Below are 21373 nucleotides of genomic sequence, written 5' to 3'. Positions count from 1 at the left end.
AAACATTAGGAAGCAAAACTCCTTCAATGAAACATAAGATTAGTTCAATAACCTGCTTCACAGTGTGATTAATGTGTTCCCAAATGCATATTCCAGTGAGGTGTGCCAACCGACCGCTCCCGTCACTACTCTGTTAGCCTTAGCTTCAGCTGAGACGGCCTCACCTTTGCAGAACATTCCCAGTACAACTTGGCTGAAACTCTGGGTTTAAAGTGAGGTTAAAATCATAAAGGAAAGGAACAAAGGAATATAACATCTCTGAGAGTTAATACCTCATTACCCACGGTTACACGAACTGCTGAGTGTGTGAGTATGCCAGTGTTGATAGTGTGAGTGTGTGTGTGTGTGTGGTGTTTGTATGGTCTGTGTATAGTGTGTTTTCGAGGTGTCCAGGTGTCGTCTTGGCGTGGGGGGGGGGGGGGGGGGGGGGGGGTATCTTCCTGGTCTCTGTAGCCTGAGTCTTTATGAATAAAGTTTGATTTGAAGCGCGGGGAGCTGGTAGGGGTCAGAGGTCGGACGTCCTCCTGACCCCTCAGGAGAACTTCTTCTTGGTGGCTGTGAAGCGCTCCATGTACTGGAAGACAACACAAAACATTCATTTCTACAAAGAGTACTGCGCTACTATGGTAGTGTCAGGCCACTGTGGTAATACTCTGGTAGAACTGTAGTCTTATCGTACTGCAGTATTATCGTACTGTATTAGTACCGTACTAGAACTGTAGCATTATAGTACTGTAGTATTATCGTACTGTATTAGTACTGTAGTATTATAGTACTGTAGTATTATGGTACTGTAGTATCACTGTGGTAGTACGGCAGAATTATAGTACTGTAGTAGTACTTTAGTATTATGGTACTGTCAAAGTCCTGTAGTAGAACTGTAGTATTATGGAACTGTAGGATTACTGTAGTAGTCCTGTAGTATTATGGTACTGCAGTAGTCCTGTAGTATTATGGTACTGTAGTAGTACTGTAGTATTATGGTACTGCAGTAGTCCTGTAGTATTATAGGACTGTAGTAGTACTGTAGCAGTCCTGTAGTATTATGGTACTGTAGCAGTCCTGTAGTATTATAGTACTGCAGTAGTCCGGTAGTATTATGGTACTGTAGTAGTACTGTGGGTATAGTACCTGCTCGTATCCCTCCAGCTCCCTCATCCTCTTGACCTGGAAGAGGTTCCCCTCCAGCGAGAGCAGGGAGACCTGTGATTGGCTGAGGATGGCGATGGGGATGGAGGAGAGCTCCAGGCAGTTCTCCTCCAGGCGGAGCACCTTGAGGCGCGGGCAGCGGCCCACCTCGGCACTCACCTCCGAGATCTGGGGACAGACGGCCGGGTACGGGGGTGAGTACCTGGTTAGTACCTGGTACGGGGGTGAGAACCTGGTACCTGGTTAGTACCTGGTACGGGGGTGAGTACCTGGTACCTGGTTAGTACCTGGTACTGGGGGAGAACCTGGTACGGGGTGAATACCTGGTACGGGGGTGAATACCTGGTATGGGGGTGAATACCTGGTACCTCGTTAGTACCTGGTACTGGGGTGAGAACCTGGTACCTGGTAGGGTTAGTACCTGGTACTGGGGGGAGAACCTGGTACCTGGTTCTGGTTAGTTAGTACTCTGGTACCAGGTTTTGTTTGAGGGGAGTAGGCTGGTACCAGGTTCGGGTTAGTACCTAGTACGGGGGTGAGTATCTGGTACTGAGGAGAGTACCTGGTTCTGGTTGAGGTTAGTACTCTGGTACCAGGTTCTGGTTGAGGTTAGTACGAGTTCCATTACCTGGTTCTGGTTGAGGTTAGTACTCTGGTACCAGGTTCTGGTTGAGGTTAGTACTAGTTCCGTTACCTGGTTCTGGTTGAGGTTAGTACTCTGGTACCTGGTTCTGGTTGAGGTTAGTACTCTGGTACCAGGTTCTGGTTGAGGTTAGTACTAGTTCCATTACCTGGTTCTGGTTGAGGTTAGTACTCTGGTACCAGGTTCCGGTTGAGGTTAGTACTAGTTCCATTACCTGGTTCTGGTTGAGGTTGATCTCGATGGCTTGCAGGGCGGACACCTCCACGGGGACCACCCGGATGTGGTTCTTGGAGAGGTCCAGCAGGTCCAACATGCGCAGGGTCCCCAGGCCGGGGGGGAACTCTCGGATCTGGTTCCCCGACAGGTTGAGGGTCCGCAGGGCTCGGAGCTGGCCCAGAGAGGAGGGGAGGCCCGTGATCTGGTTCCCGCTCACACTCAGGGTCTCCAGTTTCCTCAACTTGCTGAGCTCACCGGGCAGGCTGGCTGGGGTACAGGGCGGTAAACACCAGGCCTACAAGTGAATACTTCCAAACACCAGGTTGCACTCTTCAGGTTACTGCCAAGTCTACATACAAGTAATTACTGGAAACATATTACAAGTTTTTATACATAAAGGTCATAACAGCTCAACACTACTTCTATAGGCTACAAGTTTACAACCGAAAATTATGTTTACACGCTACTAGTTCTAACTTGTTAAAGGTCTAATGTGCAGGTAGTCCTAACTTGTACAAGGTCTAATGTGTAGTTAGTCCTAACTTGTAGACAGTCTAATGTGTAGTTTGTTCTAACTTGTAGGTAGTTCTAACTTGTAGTTCTCTTATGTGTAGGCAGTCTTAACTTGAGGATTGCTAATGTGTAGGTAGTCCTGTCTTGTAGAAGGTCTAATGTGTCGGCAGTCCTACATTTTGGAAGGTCTAATGTGTACTCTGTTTTAACTTGTAGACGGTCTTACTGAGTTTGTTGGAGTTGAGCGTGAGACTCTTCATCTGGAGGAAGTTCCCGATGGAGGCCGGGAGCACCTCGATCTTGTTGTGAGAAACGTCCACGGTGCGCAGGTTAGCCGTTAGCCTCTGTAGCTCTTCAGGAAACTGGAACACATCTCGTATTTCAGGGACACATCGACTTCACCAGAGAGAACCAACAACTACGATATTACTTTGAAACGTTCATAAATGTACCTAAGTAGAAAGGTGACATTTTTCTGTGTTCATTCGGTCGTAGTATGATTACGGGTCCCTTATCAACATCTACCGCTATTGCGGAGGCTGTTGCTTCTTCTGACTGTAATACTGTGACCGTTTACTGTTTCTACACAGTCCTGTAAGCCATCCTCCCTTCACCGGACATCCTGTATGTGTATATGGGACTAATAAAGTTGTAGAATCTTGAATCTATTATTGTTTAATGTTTTGGTCAATATGAACATGTAATGCCAATGCAGCAAGTTGAATAAGCAGAGGATCCTGTATTTCATGGTACGATTTTGCAGATTTTCTCTCTTATGTTGAGTCATGTTTTACTTTTTGTGCTCTGAGAGAGAGAGAGAGAGAGAGAGAGAGAGAGAGAGAGAGAGAGAGAGAGAGAACGGAGAGAAAGAGAGACCCTCACCTCTTGCAGTCCTTTCCCGGTGAGCTGGAAGACCCCGGTCTTCTGGGATGTCTCCAGGTGGGCCTTGATCGCGCTGTTGCCCATCACGCTCACTGGTCCCTACACCTTCCACGACCCACCTGTCACCCTAACCTGTCACCCTGAGCCGTCGCTCTGTGGGACGTGTCGACCTGCACTTTAATGGAGCTCCAGATGCACCAGGGATGACAAATCCTAACAGAGCAACGGATGATTCCTCTCCTCCGATCCTGTGAGATAAACAGACGGGTCGCGCATGAGGGCGTAGTCCGACCGCAACAACAACAACAACAGCAACAACAACAACAACAACAACAACAACAGTCCTAACATTAGGAAGCCTGTCTCAACGTCCCCACACCTTATGACATGGAACCTAGAAGGTGATACGAGACAACTTTGTGAACAACATGTCGCCGCGCAGTGAGTGGTTAACGGTAGTGCCCAGCCCTCCTAGAGACTAACCTCACACAGGAAGCCCTTCTGAGGGTCCGAGGTTCATGCAGGACCCCTCAGACCTCCGCCGTACGTAGTGGGAACAATACAGAAGCAGCTAGAACGTTTATCTTACTCTTAAAGCGATTAAAAGAGAAAAGCAGGAGAGCTTTGGGTTAACGTTCACTCGACCGTGTGTGCGCATGCGCCATGCGACCTGCATCGAAAGCAGGACGTGACGCGGTGTCCCTCCCGGAAGTGACGAATAGGAAACAACAGTGAAAACTCAAATAAATAGCGGGTTTACACTTCTATTATTGAACTTCAAGAAAATAAATCCTCGCACTTTAAGTGACACGGCCTTAGTGGTTAAGCGCGGATGATCGATGATTGATGATCGGAGGATATTGATGATCCTCGGCTGACAACCCGCCAGCTGCTGTGCTTCAGTTCATCGGGTTCCGTTGTCTGGAGGGTCTGAGGTTAGGGTTAACCCAGCTAATGGATCCGTGGGACCCGAGCCCGTTCTCCATCACCCCGGCAGGCAGCTTCCTGTCCGGCTGCGTGGCGAAGGGGATCTGGACACAGGTCAGATGACGAGGACATCCACCTCTAACCTAGTACCTTAACTAATCATCTCTAATTTAATACCTTTACTAACCATCTCTAACCTATTACCTTAAATAACCATTTCTAACCTAGTACCTTAACTAACCATTTCTAACCTAAACCTCACTAACCATCTCTAATGTGAACATCTCTAACCTAATAACTTTACTAACCATCTCCGAGAACTACCACCCTACTGTTACCACCTCTAACTTAATACCTTTACAAACCTAGTATCTTAACTAACCACCTCTAACCATATATATTAACACTTTAATGTATATATAATGTTAATATTATGAATGCATGGGTTTGTCTCGTAGACGGCCTGCTTTGCAACTACACTAATAGCCCTAACCATAACTAACCCTTACCATAACTAACCATCTCCAAACCAAGCCATCTCTAAACGTGTGATCCTATTGGTCTATTTTTTTGGTCCAGGAGGAGTTTGACTCCGCCCCTAGGGAAAGCTACGCCTTCTCCCCGTGTCTGCAGGCCACTGAGCAACACATTAGGGCCAAGCGGGAGCTGGCTCAGGTACGGCACGAGGCTGGTAGTTTAACAGCTGATCAGTAGTTAAAACTGTAGTTTAAAAATGTGGTTAATACTGTAGTTTAGTACTGTCACACTGTGGTTAATACTGTGGTATAGTACAAGTTATGCTCGGGTCAATACTGTAGTTTAACACTGTTACACTGCAGTTAATACTGTAGTGTAACAGTTGCACTTAGGTTGATGCTGTAGTTTAATACTGTTACACTGTGGTTAATACTGTAGTTTAATACTGTAGATAGTAAAATGTATACTGTGGTAAACACTGTAGTTTAACAATGTTACACCGCGGTTAATACAGTAGTTTAATACTGTTATACTGCGGTTAATACTGTAGTTTAGTACAAGTTATACTGAGGTTGATACGGTAGTTTAATATACTGCGGGTAATCTGTAGTTTAGTACAAGTTATAGTGTTGTTCCATACGATGGGGCTGTGTAACACCTGTAGGTCTCAGACTGTCCTGACTATCTTAGTTCCCAGATGCAGACTTACCGATCCTTTCATGTTCCAGTTACGTCTGGAGGCGGAGCTCCTGAGCCTGGAGAAGGAGAGCGCTGATGTGACGCACAAGTTCTACCTGAGTAAGAGCGTTTTCTGATGGTTCTACCTGAGCAGGAGTGTGTTCTGATGGTTCTACCTGAGTAGAAGTGTGTTCTGATTGTTCCACCTGAGTAAGAGTGTGTTCTGATGGTTCTACCTGAGTAGGAGTGTTTTCTGATGGTTCTACTTGAGTAAGAGTGTGTTCTGATGGTTCTACTTGAGTAAGAGTGTGTTCTGATGGTTCTACTTGAGTAAGAGTGTGTTCTGATGGTTGTACCTGATAGGAGTGTGTTCTGGTGGTTCTACCTGAGTAGGAGTGTGTTCTGATGGTTCTCCCTGATAGGAGTGTGTTCTGGTGGTTCTAGGGGGCTGGGTTCTGCTGGGTTAATGAGTCACGCTGGCTTGTCTCCTGCCTGCAGCCCAGAGGTTCAGGGACCTGCAGGTGTTTGCGAGTCACCTGCAGGACCTTCTGAAGGAGCAGAGCAGCCTGCGCCAGAGACTGATGAAACCCTTCTGTCAGACCAGCCTGCCTATGGAGGCTCACCTGCACAGGTAATACCCCAGCACAGGTAACGCACAGGTACACACCTGCAGAGTTTACACACACCTGCAGAGTTTACACAACCCTGCCCAGGTAACACACAGGTACACACCTGCAGAGTTTACACACCCCTGCCCAGGTAACACACAGGTACACACCTGCAGAGTTTACACACCCCTGCCCAGGTAACACACAGGTACACACCTGCAGAGTTTACACACCCCTGCCCAGGTAACACACAGGTACACACCTGCAGAGTTTACACACCCTGCACAGGTAACACACAGGTACACACCTGCAGAGTTAACACACCCCTGCACAGGGAACACACCTGCACAGGAAACACACCCGTTTAGGTAACACGCCTCCACAGGTAACACAGCGTGCGGCTAACACACCTGCGTGGCTAACATGTACAAAGACTGACAATGGTTTTACTGGAGGTGTCCACCAGTGCAACCAGCATAACTATGCTCTGCTCCCCAGTATAACCAGTGGAATGTTGTGCAGGTATGTGGTGGAGCTCATCCAGATGGTCCTGGACTTCATTGAGAGCCTGGAGCGTCACATGACCACGGTGCGCACGCTGCCCTCGCTCCCCGACAGCGTGGCTAAACTGGTGAGCGCCAAGACTACATCTCCCACAATCCTTTACACCCACCACTAGGACGGCACATACACGCTCTCTCTGCCTACCGAACACAGATCTGGCACATAAATAACGATCCGCAATGAACATCAGTGTTAAAGTCCCCACGATGCACCGCGTTCTGTCGGACTTCAGACACACCAAGTTCCCCGCTACGTTTATTTTCAAAATGTGTAATAATTCAAAAACCCCAAACTCACTTTTAAACAGAAGCTAAGGTTAGTTTAGTCTTCGCTCCCCGACAGCACGTCTAAAGTGTTGATCCCCAGGACTACGTCTCCCACAATCCTTCACACCCACCGCTGTGTTTTCCCATCTGCTCTCTCCCTGCCTGCAGAACAGCGGCGTGGCCCAGCTGCTGGCCCAAGGGGCCCAGGTGGAGCAGCTGTCCTCCCAGGTCCTTCAGTGGAAGGACCTCCACCAGCGGACCGCTGCGCTCCCAGGGCCCGGCCCCGACCCACTGAGCGGCCGGCTGGGCTCTACGTTCTAGTGGGGGGGTGTTGTCTCTGTCTGAAAGGTTTGGGAATAGGAAAATGTTGATGTATTGTTCTTGTTTGTTAGAGCTATTAAATAAATGAAAACAAAAGTGCTTGGTGAATCTTGTGACGCTAATGATGCTAGGCCGAACGAGGCAAGGAGCAAAAGGAAAGGAAAGGAAAGTGATCAAAAACAAGAATGAAAAATATATTTTTATCCTGTAAAATACTTATTTATGTTATGGCTACAGGTCGCCTTACTCTTCTGTCGCGTTTCCATCGCTCAGGTAAAACCATGGACAACAGGGAAGATAAAACTAGAAGTAGTGTAGAGATTTAGATGTTGGATATGTCAGACTGCTCACGCACATGCAACAACTCAATAACAGTAGGATGAACAACCAACACTCACCGCTGGGTGGCGGTAAAGACACTCCTAAAACGGGATGCTGCGCACACACACAAACCCACAAACAGCTTTCGTAAGCTCCAGTGGATTCATTTATTTTGATAATAATCATAATTATAATGAAATGATAGCATCAGAGATGTTAATCCAGTGAATGGCAGATTAATTCAGCAGTTTTTCACATTTACAAAAATATTTCTCGCTCAAGGTCTGACTGTTGCTTCATGATCTTCATCTCAATTATTACCCATTCCTAAAGGATGAAAAATATTTATTACCCATTCCTAAACGATGAAAAATAATTATAACCCATTCCTAAATGATCAAAACGAATTATTTTCAATTCCTAAATCATAAAAACATTATTACCCATTCCGAAATCATAAAAAAATTATAACCCATGATGTAACTTTAATAATAATACTGTTTCACACACTTCTGTACTGGACCTATTTGGTTTATGGAACCGTATCAGTACTTTGTGTTTTATGTGCATGTTACATAATATCTATGTTATGTGTGTGTATGTTCAATGTATAAGGATGTGTGTGTGTGTGTGTGTGTGTGTGTGTGTGTATCTGTATGTGTGTGTGATCGATGAGTTTTCAGAGGTCATAAAACATGTGGTTATTAAAGAGCCCATATTTGACTACAGGTCATTGTATCATTTAGCCCGGTTAGTGTGATTCGCCATGGTCATTGGACTAAGGCAGAACTCAGATGTTGTTCGGAAATACATTACAATTTTTGACTGCATAAGCCCCGCCCCCAGAACCCTGTTCTGTCAGTTGTTTGGTTATTTGTTGGATTGGCAGATGGGGTTATCCCACATTTCGCTTTAGCATGTGGCTAGTCTTCCATATGGACATCATTGCCTTATTTGAAAATAAATAACAATCTGCTATGAACGTCAGTGTTTAAGTCCCCACTATACACCATGTACTGTAGGACTACAGACACATTAAGTCCCCACAATTTTGTACGTTTATTTGCAAAATGTATAATAATTCAAAATCCAAAACTCCCTTTTAAACATAAGATAAGGTTAGTTTAGTTTAGTTTGTTACCGCCTGGTGTAGAAAAATAGAATATGTTTGATAAGGGAGAAGCTTCAGGCTGAAGCCACTAGGAGGAGCAGTAATAAAAACTACAATGAGTCGGAATAAGTCAAATAAGGGCCCTTCGTAGCCGTCGGAGGACAGTGCTGATTCATCTGGAAGTTATTAGTCATTCATATCATAAATCTTAATGAAAAATAGTTGCTTTCAACTCCAAGCACACCTCTATGAGACACAAACTATGACATCAAATAAAATCCATGAAATGCAAAATATTATCTGGATACAAACCAAAAATAAGTAAAATGGGGACGATACATGATTAAATTACACAACTTTACTTCAAACACAGCTAGGTAGGCTAGCTACCAGCAACGTCAGCAAGCCACTAGCTAGGTTAGCTAACCACCAGCTAGTTGAGCTATCCACCTGCTAGGTTAGCCAACTACTAGCTAGTTCAGCTGACCACCAGCTGCATTAGCTAGCACCCAGCAAAGTCAGCTAGCCAACAGCTAGTTTAGCTGACCACCAGCTAGCTCAGTTAGCCAACAGCTAGTTCAGCTGACCACCAGCTAGGTCAGCAACTACCAGCTAGTTTAGCGAGCAACCAGCAGTCAGCTAGCAACCTGCTAGTTCAGCTGACCACCAGCTAGTTCAGCTGACAACTGGCTAGTTCAGTTAGCAACTAGCTAGTTCAGCTAGCTACCAGCTAGTTTAGCTGACCAGCAGCTGGTTCAGCTAACCAACCGGTAGGTCAGCTAACCACCCGCTAGGTCAGCTAACCACCGCTAGGTCAGCTAACCAACAGCAAGGTCGGCTAACCACCTGCTAGGTCAGCTAACCATCCACTACTTCAGCTAGCCACCCGCTAGGTCAGCTAGCTACCAGCTAGGTCAGGTGACCAACGTTCCGATTGCACAAAGTACGCCACTTCTCCGAAAAGGGAGCGCCAAACTCTTATTTTGAAATACTAAAACAGTTTTGATGGTCTCTTGGGAAATACTGCGATAACATCGGCCCCTGGGCACCTCCAACGGTAAAAACGGTCCGACAGGAACGACGAGGATGTCGTTGTCGCTGTCCCAGCGTCCCCAACGAAGCTCAAGGCTTCAGTTCATCTCACTTCCTGTCAGCCATGACAACTTCCTCTTGTCCTCAACGTCCCCAGAAAGTCTTCAGGGAAGCTTGGAGGCTCCAGGATATCATGTGACCCGGACCCCAGACCCCGCGTTTGTTCGGGACGTCCTGGTTGGTTCTTGGAGGTTCCTCTGGGTTCTGTTGCGTTCTATTGGGTTCCGTAGGGTTCTGTTGGACTTGACTGGGTTGTGCCGGGTTCTATCGTGTTCTTTTAGATACTATTGGGTTGTGTTATTGGTTCTTTTGGGTTTCATGGGTTCTAATGGGTTCTGTTGGGTTGGGAGGTGTTCTAGTGGGTTCTGATATGTTGGATTCTGTTCTCTTGGGGCCTTTATGGGTTTTCTTGGGTTTGTTTATATCATATTGGGTTCTGTTGGGTCCTATGTGAGTTATACCGGGTTCTGTTGGGTTCTATTTGTTCCGGTGAGTTCCAGTACCGGCTGTCTGAAGGCACTTGTCGTGGCGATGAGTGAGCCGCGAGTTCCCAGGTGGGCCAGGAGATGCTCGAGACGGTTGCCACGACAACAGGCCAGTACCAGGATAGTGGGGGGAGGGTGAGAGGGGGATAGGAGAAAGAGGGACCCTATTTGTTATAAAAAGGCTGGCCTAGAACACCGGACTGGCCAATTAAATCTAAGCATCCGTTATCCAGCCAGCTGTCAATCTCAAGGCTCCTCCCACACGCAAGGGGTCGAAGGTCAGAGAAGTTCCTGTAAATTGAAACCCTGTGTTTGTCGCTTCCCACTGGGATAAATAATAATAAATAAAAGATGTAACTTTGTTTATGTAGCACCTTCAGTACAAGAACATCAAAACGACCTTCCAATGACCTCTGACCTCCGACCCCTGGCCGTTCCACCTTCAGACTACCAGGACACACACTCACAAACCCACACACACACACACACACACACACGCACACACACACACACACACGCACACACACACGCACACGCCTACAAGGGTCTTTGGCTTCTGGGGGCGGGGTTATAGGGGAATAAGGGAGGGGCTAGGGCAGATGGGGGCGTGGCTTGAGGGAGTGATTGTGTCTTTTCAAGCAAGGAGGGTGGGGGGGGGGGGGTCACCTTCCACACCCAATCAGAACCAGAGAAAGAGTGACGGACAGCTGCCATATATTAAGGAAAGGAGGCGGGGCCAAAGACCTCAGATCTGTGAAGAGGAGGAGAGAGAGAGAGAGAGAGAGAGAGAGAGAGAGAGAGAGAGAGAGAGAGAGAGAGAGAGAGAGAGAGAGAGAGAGAGCATTGAAGAGAAAGGGTTTGATCAGAATAATATTGATGACCTTTGCACAAAGAGTGACATAGAGAGACAGGAAGAGAGTGAAAGTCAGAGGTAGAGAGACAGATAGAGGTAGAGAAAGAGTGAGGGACAGTGAGATAGGTATAGAGGGAGAGGGAGACAGGTAGAAAGAGTGAGACAGGTAGAGAGAGAGACAGCAGAGAGAGGCAGTAAGACAGGTAAGAGAGAGGTAACTCACTGTTTGGGGGTGGGTCTTTACATTCTCCTTCCTCTATGGTGATGTCATCGATGGCGACGTCACCTTCAATGCCAGAACCCCTCACTCCTTCCATCACCACCTGGACAGACAGACAGACAGACAGGTAGACCGAAGACAGACAGACAGACAGATAGGTCGCAGACAGACAGATAGAAAGACATCATCTGAACTATGTTGGTACATCAAGGTAGTAGGTAGGTAGTAGTAAGAGCATGATTCTAGTTCAGTACTCACTTCTAGGGTGGTACTAGATCAGTACTAGGTCGGTACTAGGTCAGTACTAGGGTCCAATTAGGTCAGTACTTGGTCGGTACTAGGTCCGTACTGGGTCAGTACTAGGTCAGTATTAGGTCGGTACTAGGTCAGTGCTGGGTAAGTACTAGGTCAGTACTAGGTCAGTATTAGTTCAGTACTAGGTCAGTATTAGGTCAGTACTAGGGTCCAACTAAGTCAGTACTAGGTCAGCACTAGGTCAGTACTAGCTCAGTACTAGGTCAGTATTAATTCAGCACTAGGTCAGTACTAGCTCAGTACTAGGTCAGTATTAATTCAGTACTAGGTCAGTACTAGGTCAGTACTAGCTCAGTACTAGGTCAGTATTAATTCAGTACTAGGTCAGTACTAGCTCAGTACTAGGTCAGTATTAATTCAGTACTAGGTCAGTACTAGGTCAGTACTAGGTCAGTACTAGCTCAGTACTAGGTCAGTATTAATTCAGTACTAGGTCAGTACTAGGTCAGTACTAGGTCAGTACTAGGTCAGTATTAATTCAGTACTAGGTCAGTACTAGGTCAGTATTAATTCAGTACTAGGTCAGTACTAGGTCAGCACTAGGTCAGTAATAGGTCAGTATTAATTCAGTACTAGGTCAGTACTAGTTCAGTACTAGGTCAGTAGGGCGGTACCTGAAATGTGGCGGTTGGGTGGATGTTGACCTTTGCCTGCCTCCAGCGGTCACCTTGGTTACCAGTGAGGCTCCATACTGAGCTGTCAGTCACAGTCTGACCTTTCTGACGCAGGATGACCCCGAGTGACCCTGAAACATCCCGCCCCCAGAGGTTAAAGTTCACATGAGAGACCCCACCCCCAAAGGTCAAAGTTCACAAGAAACAGACGCCCCCAAAGGTTAAAGTTCACACCAGAGGCCCCGCCCCTAAAGGTTAAAGTACACATGAAACATCCCGCCCCCAAATGTTAAAGTTCACACAAAACACCCCGCCCCCAAAGGTTAAAGTTCACATGAAACATCCCGGCCCCAAAGGTTAAAGTTCACATGGGAGACCCCGCCTCCAAAGGTCAAAGTTCACATGAAACATCCCGCCCCCAAAGGTTAGAGTTCACAGGGGAACCACCAGTACTAGTAGGACTGTAGCAGTACTGCAGTACTTACCGATGTGTTTCCCGTACATGTGGTAGTAGAAGGAGAGGCAGTAGGTGGAGGCCCGCCCCCCCGTGGTGAAGGAGGGCGACACCAGGCGCGCCGCGTCCCCCTCCAGCCGGGGACGCGACGTCTCGATGTACATGTAGTACCCTGGGGGTCAAAGGTCACAGCATCACTCATACTGCCTTACCCTGGCCGGGGTCAGGGGTCAGAACATGACTCGTACGACCTAACCCCAGCAGGGGTCAAAGGTCAGACCATGAATCAGACTACCTAACCCTAGCAGGGGTCAAAGGTCAGACCATGAATCAGACTACCTAACCCTAGCAGGGGTTAAAGGTCAGACCATGAATCAGACTACCTAACCCTAGCAGGGGTCAAAGGTCAGACCATGAATCAGACTACCTAACCCTAGCAGGGGTTAAAGGTCGGACAGTGACTCATACTACCTTACCCTGCCAGGGGTCAGAGGTCAGACCACAGTATTACTGTCTATAACCACTGGTTCCTGTGGTGTGTTACAGTATGACTGTCTATAACCACTAGTTCCTGTGGTGTGTGTTACAGTATTACTGTCTATAACCACTGGTTCCTGTGGTGTGTGTTACAGTATGACTGTCTATAACCACTGGTTCCTGTGGTGTTTTACAGTATGACTGTCTATAACCACTGGTTCCTGTGGTGTGTTACAGTATGACTGTCTATAACCACTGGTTCCTGTGGTGTTTTACAGTATGACTGTCTATAACCACTGGTTCCTGTGGTGTGTGTTACAGTATTACTGTCTATAACCACTGGTTCCTGTGGTGTGTTTTACAGTATGACTGTCTATAACCACTGGTTCCTGTGGTGTTTTACAGTATGACTGTCTATAACCACTGGTTCCTGTGGTGTTTTACAGTATGACTGTCTATAAACAGTGGTTCCTGTGGTGTGTTACAGTATGACTGTCTATAAACAGTGGTTCCTGTTGTGTGTGTTATAGTATTACTTTCTATAACCACTGGTTCCCGTTGTGTGTGTTACAGTATGACTGTCTATAACCACTGGTTCCCGTTGTGTGTGTTACAGTATGACTGTCTATAACCACAGGTTCCCGTTGTGTGTGTTACGTGGTTCCTGTTGTGTGTGTTACGTGGTTCCTGTTGTGTGTGTTACGTGGTTCCTGTTGTGTGTGTTACGTGGTTCCTGTTGTGTGTACCCTGTTTGGAGCCGCGGTGGTCAGAGCTCGGCCCGGTGTTGGGCGTGTATTTGGTGTCTCTGGTGGCGGCGCTATGTCTCGTCCAATCAAAATGCTCCGTTTTGTCCTGAGAGAACAGGCACAGCGCATCGTCCTCGAAGCCACAGTGGAACTCTCCTGTAACACACAAGAGATACACAATGAATACTACATACAGGATACACTACTACACACAAATGATACACAATGAATACTACACACAGGATACACGGCTACACACATGAGATACACTATGAATACTACACACAGGATACACTGCTACAAATACACTATGAATACTGCACACATGATACACTACTACACACATGAGATACACTATGAATACTACACACAGGATTCACGACTACACATAGGAGATACACTATAAACACAGCTTGTGTGTGTGTGTGTGTGTGCAAACTTACTGAGGTGAGGGTTGACTGGAGCTGTGGGAGAAAAGACGATATTTAAGAGTCAAGTATTACTACAGTGCTAATATTACCTTATATGATTAAGTACTAGTACTTACTAGTACTAGTACTAGTCACTATAGGTGACTAGTACTAGTGTGGCGGTAGGCCTAAGTACAGCTGTAGGTGACTGTAGCACCAGTGGTAGGCCTACGTATGGCTGTAGGTGACTGTAGTGTGGTGGCAGGCTTACGTACGGCTGTAGGTGAATGTAATTAGTGTGGTAGGCCTACGTACGGCTGTAGGTGACTGTATCTAGTGTGGCGGTAGGCCTAAGTACAGCTGTAGGTGACTGTAGCACCAGTGGTAGGCCTACGTACGGCTGTAGGTGTAGTACTATTGGTAGGCCTACGTACGGCTGTAGGTGTAGTACTAGTGGTAGGCCTACGTACGGCTGTAGGTGACTGTAGCACCAGTGGTAGGCCTACGTACGGCTGTAGGTGACTGTAGCACCAGTGGTAGGCCTACGTACGGCTGTAGGTGACTGTAGCACTAGTGGTAGGCCTACATACGGCTGTAGGTGACTGTAGCACCAGTGGTAGGCCTAAGTACAGCTGTAGGTGACTGTAGCACCAGTGGTAGGCCTACGTACGGCTGTAGGTGACTGTAGCACTAGCGGTAGGCCTACATACAGCTGTAGGTGTAGTACTAGCGGTAGGCCTACATACGGCTGTAGGTGTAGTACTAGTGGTAGGCCTACGTACGGCTGTAGATGTAGTACTAGTGGTAGGCCTACGTACGGCTGTAGGTGACTGTAGCACTAGTGGTAGGCCTACGTAAGACGGTAGGTGTAGTACTAGTGGTAGGCCTACGTACGGCTGTAGGTGTAGTACTAGTGGTAGGCCTACGTACGCCTGTAGGTGACTGTAGCACTAGTGGTAGGCCTACGTACGCCTGTAGGTGACTGTAGCACTAGTGGTAGACCTACGTACGGTTGTAGGTGTAGTACTAGTGGTAGGCCTACGTACGGCTGTAGGTGTAGTACTAGCGGTAGGCCTACGTACGGCTGTAGGTGCAGTACCAGCGGTAGGCCTACGTACGGCTGTAGGTGTAGTACTAGCGGTAGCCCTACGTACGGCTGTAGGTGTAGCACTAGCGGTAGGCCTACGTACGGCTGTAGGTGACTGTAGTACTAGCGGTAGGCCTACGTACGGCTGTAGGTGTAGCACTAGCGGTAGGCCTACGTACGCCTGTAGGTGACTGTAGCACTAGTGGTAGGCCTACGTACGGTTGTAGGTGTAGTACTAGTGGTAGGCCTACGTACGGCTGTAGGTGTAGTACTAGTGGTAGGCCTACGTACGGCTGTAGGTGTAGTACTAGCGGTAGGCCTACGTACGGCTGTAGGTGTAGTACCAGCGGTAGGCCTACGTACGGCTGTAGGTGTAGTACCAGCGGTAGGCCTACGTACGGCTGTAGGTGTAGTACTAGCGGTAGCCCTACGTACGGCTGTAGGTGTAGCACTAGCGGTAGGCCTACGTACGGCTGTAGGTGACTGTAGCACTAGTGGTAGGCCTACGTACGGCTGTAGGTGTAGCACTAGCGGTAGGCCTACGTACGGCTGTAGGTGATGGTGCGCTGGGCGGCGTCCCCCTCGCCGTAGCGGGTGATGGGGGTGAGGCGGACCAGGTAGGCCTCGGGCTTCACCAGCTCCGTCAGGTTGTAGGTCAGCAGCTCCCCCTTCTGGATCAGCCCTGTGATGGCGATCTCCTGCTCCCACCAGCGGGCCAGCCCCACCTGCACACACGCACACGCGTCAACCACGCTCTGACACGCCCACTCTGATGCACACGCCCACCCCGATGCAGCGTTCAAGTCCTCCCCAACTCTGCAGCTCTCAGGCAGCCTCTCAGGCAGCCTGTAGGGCAGCCTGTCGTGGGGCGTCGGATGAAGGCAGGGTTCTGGACGTCACCTTTCTGGTTGCATGGTTACTGCTGGTTGTCGTGGTTACCGCTGGTTGTCGTGGTTACCGGTGGTTGCGGTGGTTACCGGTGGTTGTGGTGGTTGCTAGAGGTTGTCGTTGTTACCGGCGGACGCCGTGGTTACTGACGGTTGCTGTGGCTACCCCTGGTTGTCGTGTTAACGAGCGGTCGTAATGCGGTCGTCGCGGTGACCAGTGGTTGTCGTGGCTCCGGTGGTCGTCGCGGTTACCTGCCGGATGCCCAGGCGGTAGGCCATGATGCGGTCGACGGCGGCCGGCTCCATCTGGGTCCACTGCAGCCGGAAGCCGAACACCCGGACGCGGCTCTGCCACAGTGCGCCCGGGGTGTCGTAGTAGAACTCCGGGGGGTAGGCCTTCCCTGAGGGGACACACGGCCTACTGTCAGCAGCCTACCCAGACCCCTAGGCCCACATGGACGCTGCTTCCTTCGTACTACCATACTGGCGGGATTTATTTGTCTTCACTCTAACCGTTCCACGCCTTCCCTGCATGGACACACATCCTACCGTCACAGAGCCTACGAGACCGTACGCTGCTACCCATCAGCCTACCGGACTAGCATGATTTATTTTTACCTGTGTCCTACCTGGAGCCTACTTTGTAAACTACTACTACCATCATGTATCCTGCTGTTCTACCGCTGTACTGAACTCTACTCTGGAGGGTAGGCCGCACCCACAAATATATACACTATACCAGTGGTTCTCAAACTCTGGCACTGCGCTATGAAGTGGTACGCAGAGGAATTAGAAGGTTAAAAAAGAGAGCATCGGCCCTGGAGGGAATGTCTTCCCTGTGCTGCTCGGTCTGGGAGCCGACAGCAGGAAAGGTGTAACACTAACCATCTCGTAGTTGGAGGCAAGAGAGTAGGCCTACGTGCTCCAATAGTGCGAGATAAAAATAAAGAACATTAATTTGAATGATTTTAGCTTGTGTGTGCCCGTGCCCGCGATGAATCAAACACAAGCTAAAATCATTCAAATGAATGTGCTTTATTTTTATCTCGCACTATTGGAACATTTATACTCTCTTGCGCTCCGCCTCCAACTACGAGATGGTTAGTGTTACACCTTTCGTGCTGTCGGCTCTCAGACTGAGGAGCACAGGGGAGACGTTCCCTCGGGGGCAACACCCTTCACTTTGACTCTTTGATTCTTGACAGGCTGGGTACTTAATTCCAAGGGCGTAAGTTTGGTCTCAGCTTTGGTAGAGAACCCAAAATCACTACGTAGACTGCATCATGCTGAACAATAAATACTTCATTAAAATAAAATCTAGATTTAGATGTGCACTTATTCACATTTAAACTAGCCTACTGCAAAAAAGGTCAGGTAGAAGTTAGGAACTTCTGAAGCGAATAACGTGGAGGCAGGTCAGAAGTGCGTGCTCCAGAAGTTCACGTGAATATTTAATTGGTGCTCATGCCCATCATGCGAGGTATACGAACGGAGGGGCTTCTCGCTGCACACCCGAGTTTGGCAAGAGTTTGCCAAAAACTATTATATTAAATGCATTATGTAAAATATGTTTCCGTTATATTAAATAATAAATCAAAAAATTGGTAGGGACAATCCCTTCTTTCCCAAAGTTGGTCGGGACATCCTCCGTCCCTATGCAAAATAACGCCCTTGCTTTATTCTTACACACTACCGGACTCGTCTATTACTTCACTAAAATGACACGCACGCTACCGCTCGCTCTCCTCGCTCGTCCACTCACTCGCTGACATCACTCACACACACACACACACACACACACACACACACACTGCCAGTGATATGCGTACAATACTTTCTCGTGCGCACAAGAAAGTATCTCGTGAGCACCAGACACTTTCTCGTGCTCACGAGAAACGTTTGATTATTCTTTTGACCCCCAGTAGAGGGTCAGCCCATGTCCCTTTGCGGGTTCCGTACTATCAAAACACTAGTAGGCTACGAATGGATTTACCATGAGATCATGTTCTCACTTGCTGTGTGTGTTTGTGTATGTGTCTCCGTGTGTCTGTTCTAGTGCTACCACTTTGTACAGCTGACAACAGCTAACAATAAATAATATTATGTGCCAATGTGACAAATAGTTTCTGTGGTGGTACGCGGAATAAAAAGTTTGAGAACCACTGCACTATACTATACGGTACTAGACACTACTATAGTAGCATGATACTGGGGAGCAGTCCGGGTGCTAGGTCCGGTTGCTAGGTCCGGTTGCTAGGCGCGGTTGCTAGGCGCGGTTGCTAGGTGCGGTTGCTAGGTGCAGGTGCTGACCTGTGACCAGGAAGGTGCAACGGCCGGCCCCCGCCTCGTTGGTGACCTCACAGGTGTACTCGCCGTAGCCCTCGCGGTTCAGGGCCCGGACCTGGTAGTGAGTCAGGGGGTCCTGGTCCCCAAGGACCCCCTGGGTCAGCAGCCGGTCGCCCAGCCGCCACTCGTACTGGAGCAGGCGGGCCGGGTGGGCCTGCTGGAGGCCGCAGCTCAGCAGGAAGGCCCGGCCCAGGGCCTGCCGCACCTCGCGGTACACCGGCTCCACCGAGGGCGGGACTGGGGATGGGGAACAGGAAGTGAGGTCGTCAGCACACAGGAAGGGAGGTCGTCAGCACACAGGACGTGAGGTCGTCAGCACACAGGACGTGAGGTCGTCAGCACACAGGACCACGCAGGAAGGGAGGACATCAGCACACAGGATGTGAGGTCGTCAGCACACAGGACGTGAGGTCATCAGCACACAGGACGTGAGGTCATCAGCACACAGGAAGTGAGGTCATCAGAACACAGGACTTCATAGATACATATACTGACTAGAAGGTGCATTCGGCTTCTAAGCACGCGTAAACAATGTCGCCATCTTGCCGCAGGGTAACAAACCACCTGAATGAATGGACCTCTGATGGGACAGAGGTCGTTTCCCAGTCAAAATCCCTCTAAATCGCCTTCCTTTTAAGCAATCTTCAAGCGGACGTTCATTCATTCAGGTGGGTGGTTACCCCGCGGTAAGATGGCGGCAGAATGGAGGCATACGTTCCACTGAACAGCGCAGCTCCGGCGATATCTAGTCAGTATATATATCTATGACAGGACATGAGGTCATCAGCTCACAGGACGTGAGGTCATCAACACACAGGACGTGAGGTCATCAACACACAGCTATAGAGCTCGTAAGTCCGCCCCTTTCAGTAGACCCCCATGGGACCTCTGAGATCGTAAAATATGAGTGAGTCTCTCCAAATGGGTCTCTCCAAAATATGAGTCTCTCCAAATGGGTTTCAATGGAGAGAGAGTAATTATCTTTTGGTCCCAGTCTTTATATGCCCTGGATTACACATATGTTGTTTGTGGATTTAAATGATAATTTTACATGTCAAAAGTTTGACAGTTTATTGTGCAATTGTTCAGTTTAAGGCTGTAGAGAAAACACAATGAGAAAGACTACATGTCTCGTATATGACGTCACGCTCCCAGCGACTGGCGTGGACAAGACCGACAATCTCCCCATCGGCATAACTGAAACTCTCCACATGCCCCGACTTATAATGGTTTTCACCTCTTTCGATGCTTTTATCCTCCCCTTGGAAAAAAGCGGTGAAGTGGAGCAGAAAGATCGCCATGTCTGTACCGCAGTGGTGGTGACGTATATCATTCGCGTCGAGAGCAGCAAGGGGCTGTAGTTCACAAAGCGGCCTCACACAAAACCTAACGTTATCAAACTTCTTCGCAAATTCTTTTTGTGTAATATGTGTAATCCAGGGCATATAAAGACTGGGACCAGAAAATGATTACTTTCTCTCCATTGAAACGCATTCAAATTTTCCTAGCCCAGAGGTCCCCTGGAGCGGGCTGACTTACGAGCACCGACGGCAGAGTCAACCATGCGAGGCGATAGCCAGCTCGTCAGGAGCAGTTAGGGTTAAGTGTCTTGCTCAGGGACACATCAACAATCAGCTAGGAGGAGCTGGGGATTAAACTAGCAACCTTTCGGTTACAAGACAACTACTCTACCTCCTGAGCTAAGCCGACCCACTCCACTGTGCCTCCCCTCACAGGGATTAATGATATATTTTCCAAGTTGAATCATCGGTTTAACCGTCAACCACGACACACACACACACACACACCTTCCTGAGAGGCATGCTAACCCCGGTGCTAATAGGAATGCTAATGCTAGCTGTAGCATTAACACTCGAAATGCATGTGAGTCTGGAGCCAGCGCCGTTCAGGTGAAGCTGATGGAGATATTTCAAGGCCTTCAGGGAAATCAGAGGTGTAAATATTAATGTATGAATCAAATATTAAATACTTTGCAGATGTACCTAACATGTATTGCATAACCCCTGCAGTATGGAGGAATATGTACACTTTGTACTATTGCTAGCGTTGAAGTACATGAAGGTACATTTACACACAGACTGATACCTCCTTCCATTGAGGATTTTGGATGCAGCATAAGTAGCACTTGGCATCTGCATCACACAGAAAGATACACACACATCCCCCGCGTAATGTGTGAGTGTGTGTGTGTGTTGGAGTGAGTGAGTGGGTGAGTGAGTGAGTGAGTGAGTGAGTGAGTGACAGAGAGAGAGTGAGAGACAGAAGCAGAGTGAAGTTAGTTTCGTATTCAACACTGTCTCTCTTTCTATTTAACTCTCCTCTCCTCCTCTCCATATCTCCCAGGATCCTCTGGCTAAACACATTCTGAGTCATCTCCTCCCTCTCCCTCTCTTTCTCCCCCTCTCTCTCCCCCCACCCCTCCCTCTCCCTCTCTCTCTCCCCCTCTCTCTCCCCCCACCCCTCTCTCTCTCTCCCCCCACCCCTCTCTCTCTCTCTCTCTCCCCCCACCCCTCTCTCTCTCTCTCCCCCACCCCTCTCTCTCTCTCCCCCTCTCTCTCCCCCCACACCTCTCTCTCTCTCTCTCCCCCCACCCTTCTCTCTCTCTCTCTCCCCCCACCCCTCTCTCTCGTTCTCCCCCTCTCTCTCCCCCCACACCTCTCTCTCTCTCTCTCTCTCTCTCTCTCCCCCCA

The 21373-nt window shown here is 48.5% G+C and overlaps 3 protein-coding genes across 3 annotated transcripts in view; 1 reads left to right on the top strand and 2 right to left on the bottom strand.

Moving 5' to 3' along the window:
- Nucleotides 1–438: 438 nt before the first annotated feature.
- On the bottom strand, nt 439–4054 carry lrrc57 (leucine rich repeat containing 57). Its single transcript, XM_079751994.1, has 6 exons — nt 3887–4054; nt 3404–3651; nt 2748–2883; nt 2007–2275; nt 1132–1317; nt 439–574 (listed from the first exon to the last, which is right to left on the bottom strand). Exons 2-6 carry the CDS (start codon nt 3485–3487, stop codon nt 533–535), a joined length of 717 nt encoding a protein of 238 aa, XP_079608120.1. The 5' UTR covers nt 3488–3651; nt 3887–4054; the 3' UTR covers nt 439–532.
- Nucleotides 4055–4130: 76 nt separating this feature from the next.
- On the top strand, nt 4131–7327 carry haus2 (HAUS augmin like complex subunit 2). Its single transcript, XM_079752115.1, has 6 exons — nt 4131–4444; nt 4910–5005; nt 5536–5605; nt 5984–6116; nt 6616–6724; nt 7092–7327. The coding sequence occupies exons 1-6, from the start codon at nt 4358–4360 to the stop codon at nt 7242–7244; spliced, it is 648 nt and encodes a 215-aa protein (XP_079608241.1). The 5' UTR covers nt 4131–4357; the 3' UTR covers nt 7245–7327.
- A 3588-nt stretch (nt 7328–10915) lies between these two features.
- mdga2a (MAM domain containing glycosylphosphatidylinositol anchor 2a) overlaps nt 10916–21373 on the bottom strand; it is a gene marked incomplete at both ends in the record, with an annotated part of 24424 nt that continues 13966 nt past the window's right edge. Inside the window, 9 exons of the mRNA XM_079751809.1 lie at nt 10916–11004; nt 11330–11429; nt 12256–12386; nt 12741–12881; nt 13933–14088; nt 14376–14396; nt 15977–16154; nt 16569–16717; nt 18627–18899. Of these exons, the coding sequence (XP_079607935.1) occupies nt 10916–11004; nt 11330–11429; nt 12256–12386; nt 12741–12881; nt 13933–14088; nt 14376–14396; nt 15977–16154; nt 16569–16717; nt 18627–18899 (1238 nt within the window). The remainder of the gene's footprint in view (nt 11005–11329; nt 11430–12255; nt 12387–12740; nt 12882–13932; nt 14089–14375; nt 14397–15976; nt 16155–16568; nt 16718–18626; nt 18900–21373) is intronic.

The sequence above is a fragment of the Pollachius pollachius genome, assembly GCF_949987615.1.
Source record: "Pollachius pollachius genome assembly, chromosome: 15".
In the NCBI taxonomy this organism is placed as follows: Eukaryota; Metazoa; Chordata; class Actinopteri; order Gadiformes; family Gadidae; genus Pollachius; species Pollachius pollachius.
Note: the sequence above shows the minus strand (reverse complement) of the source record. Positions and strands in the feature narration are given on the sequence as shown.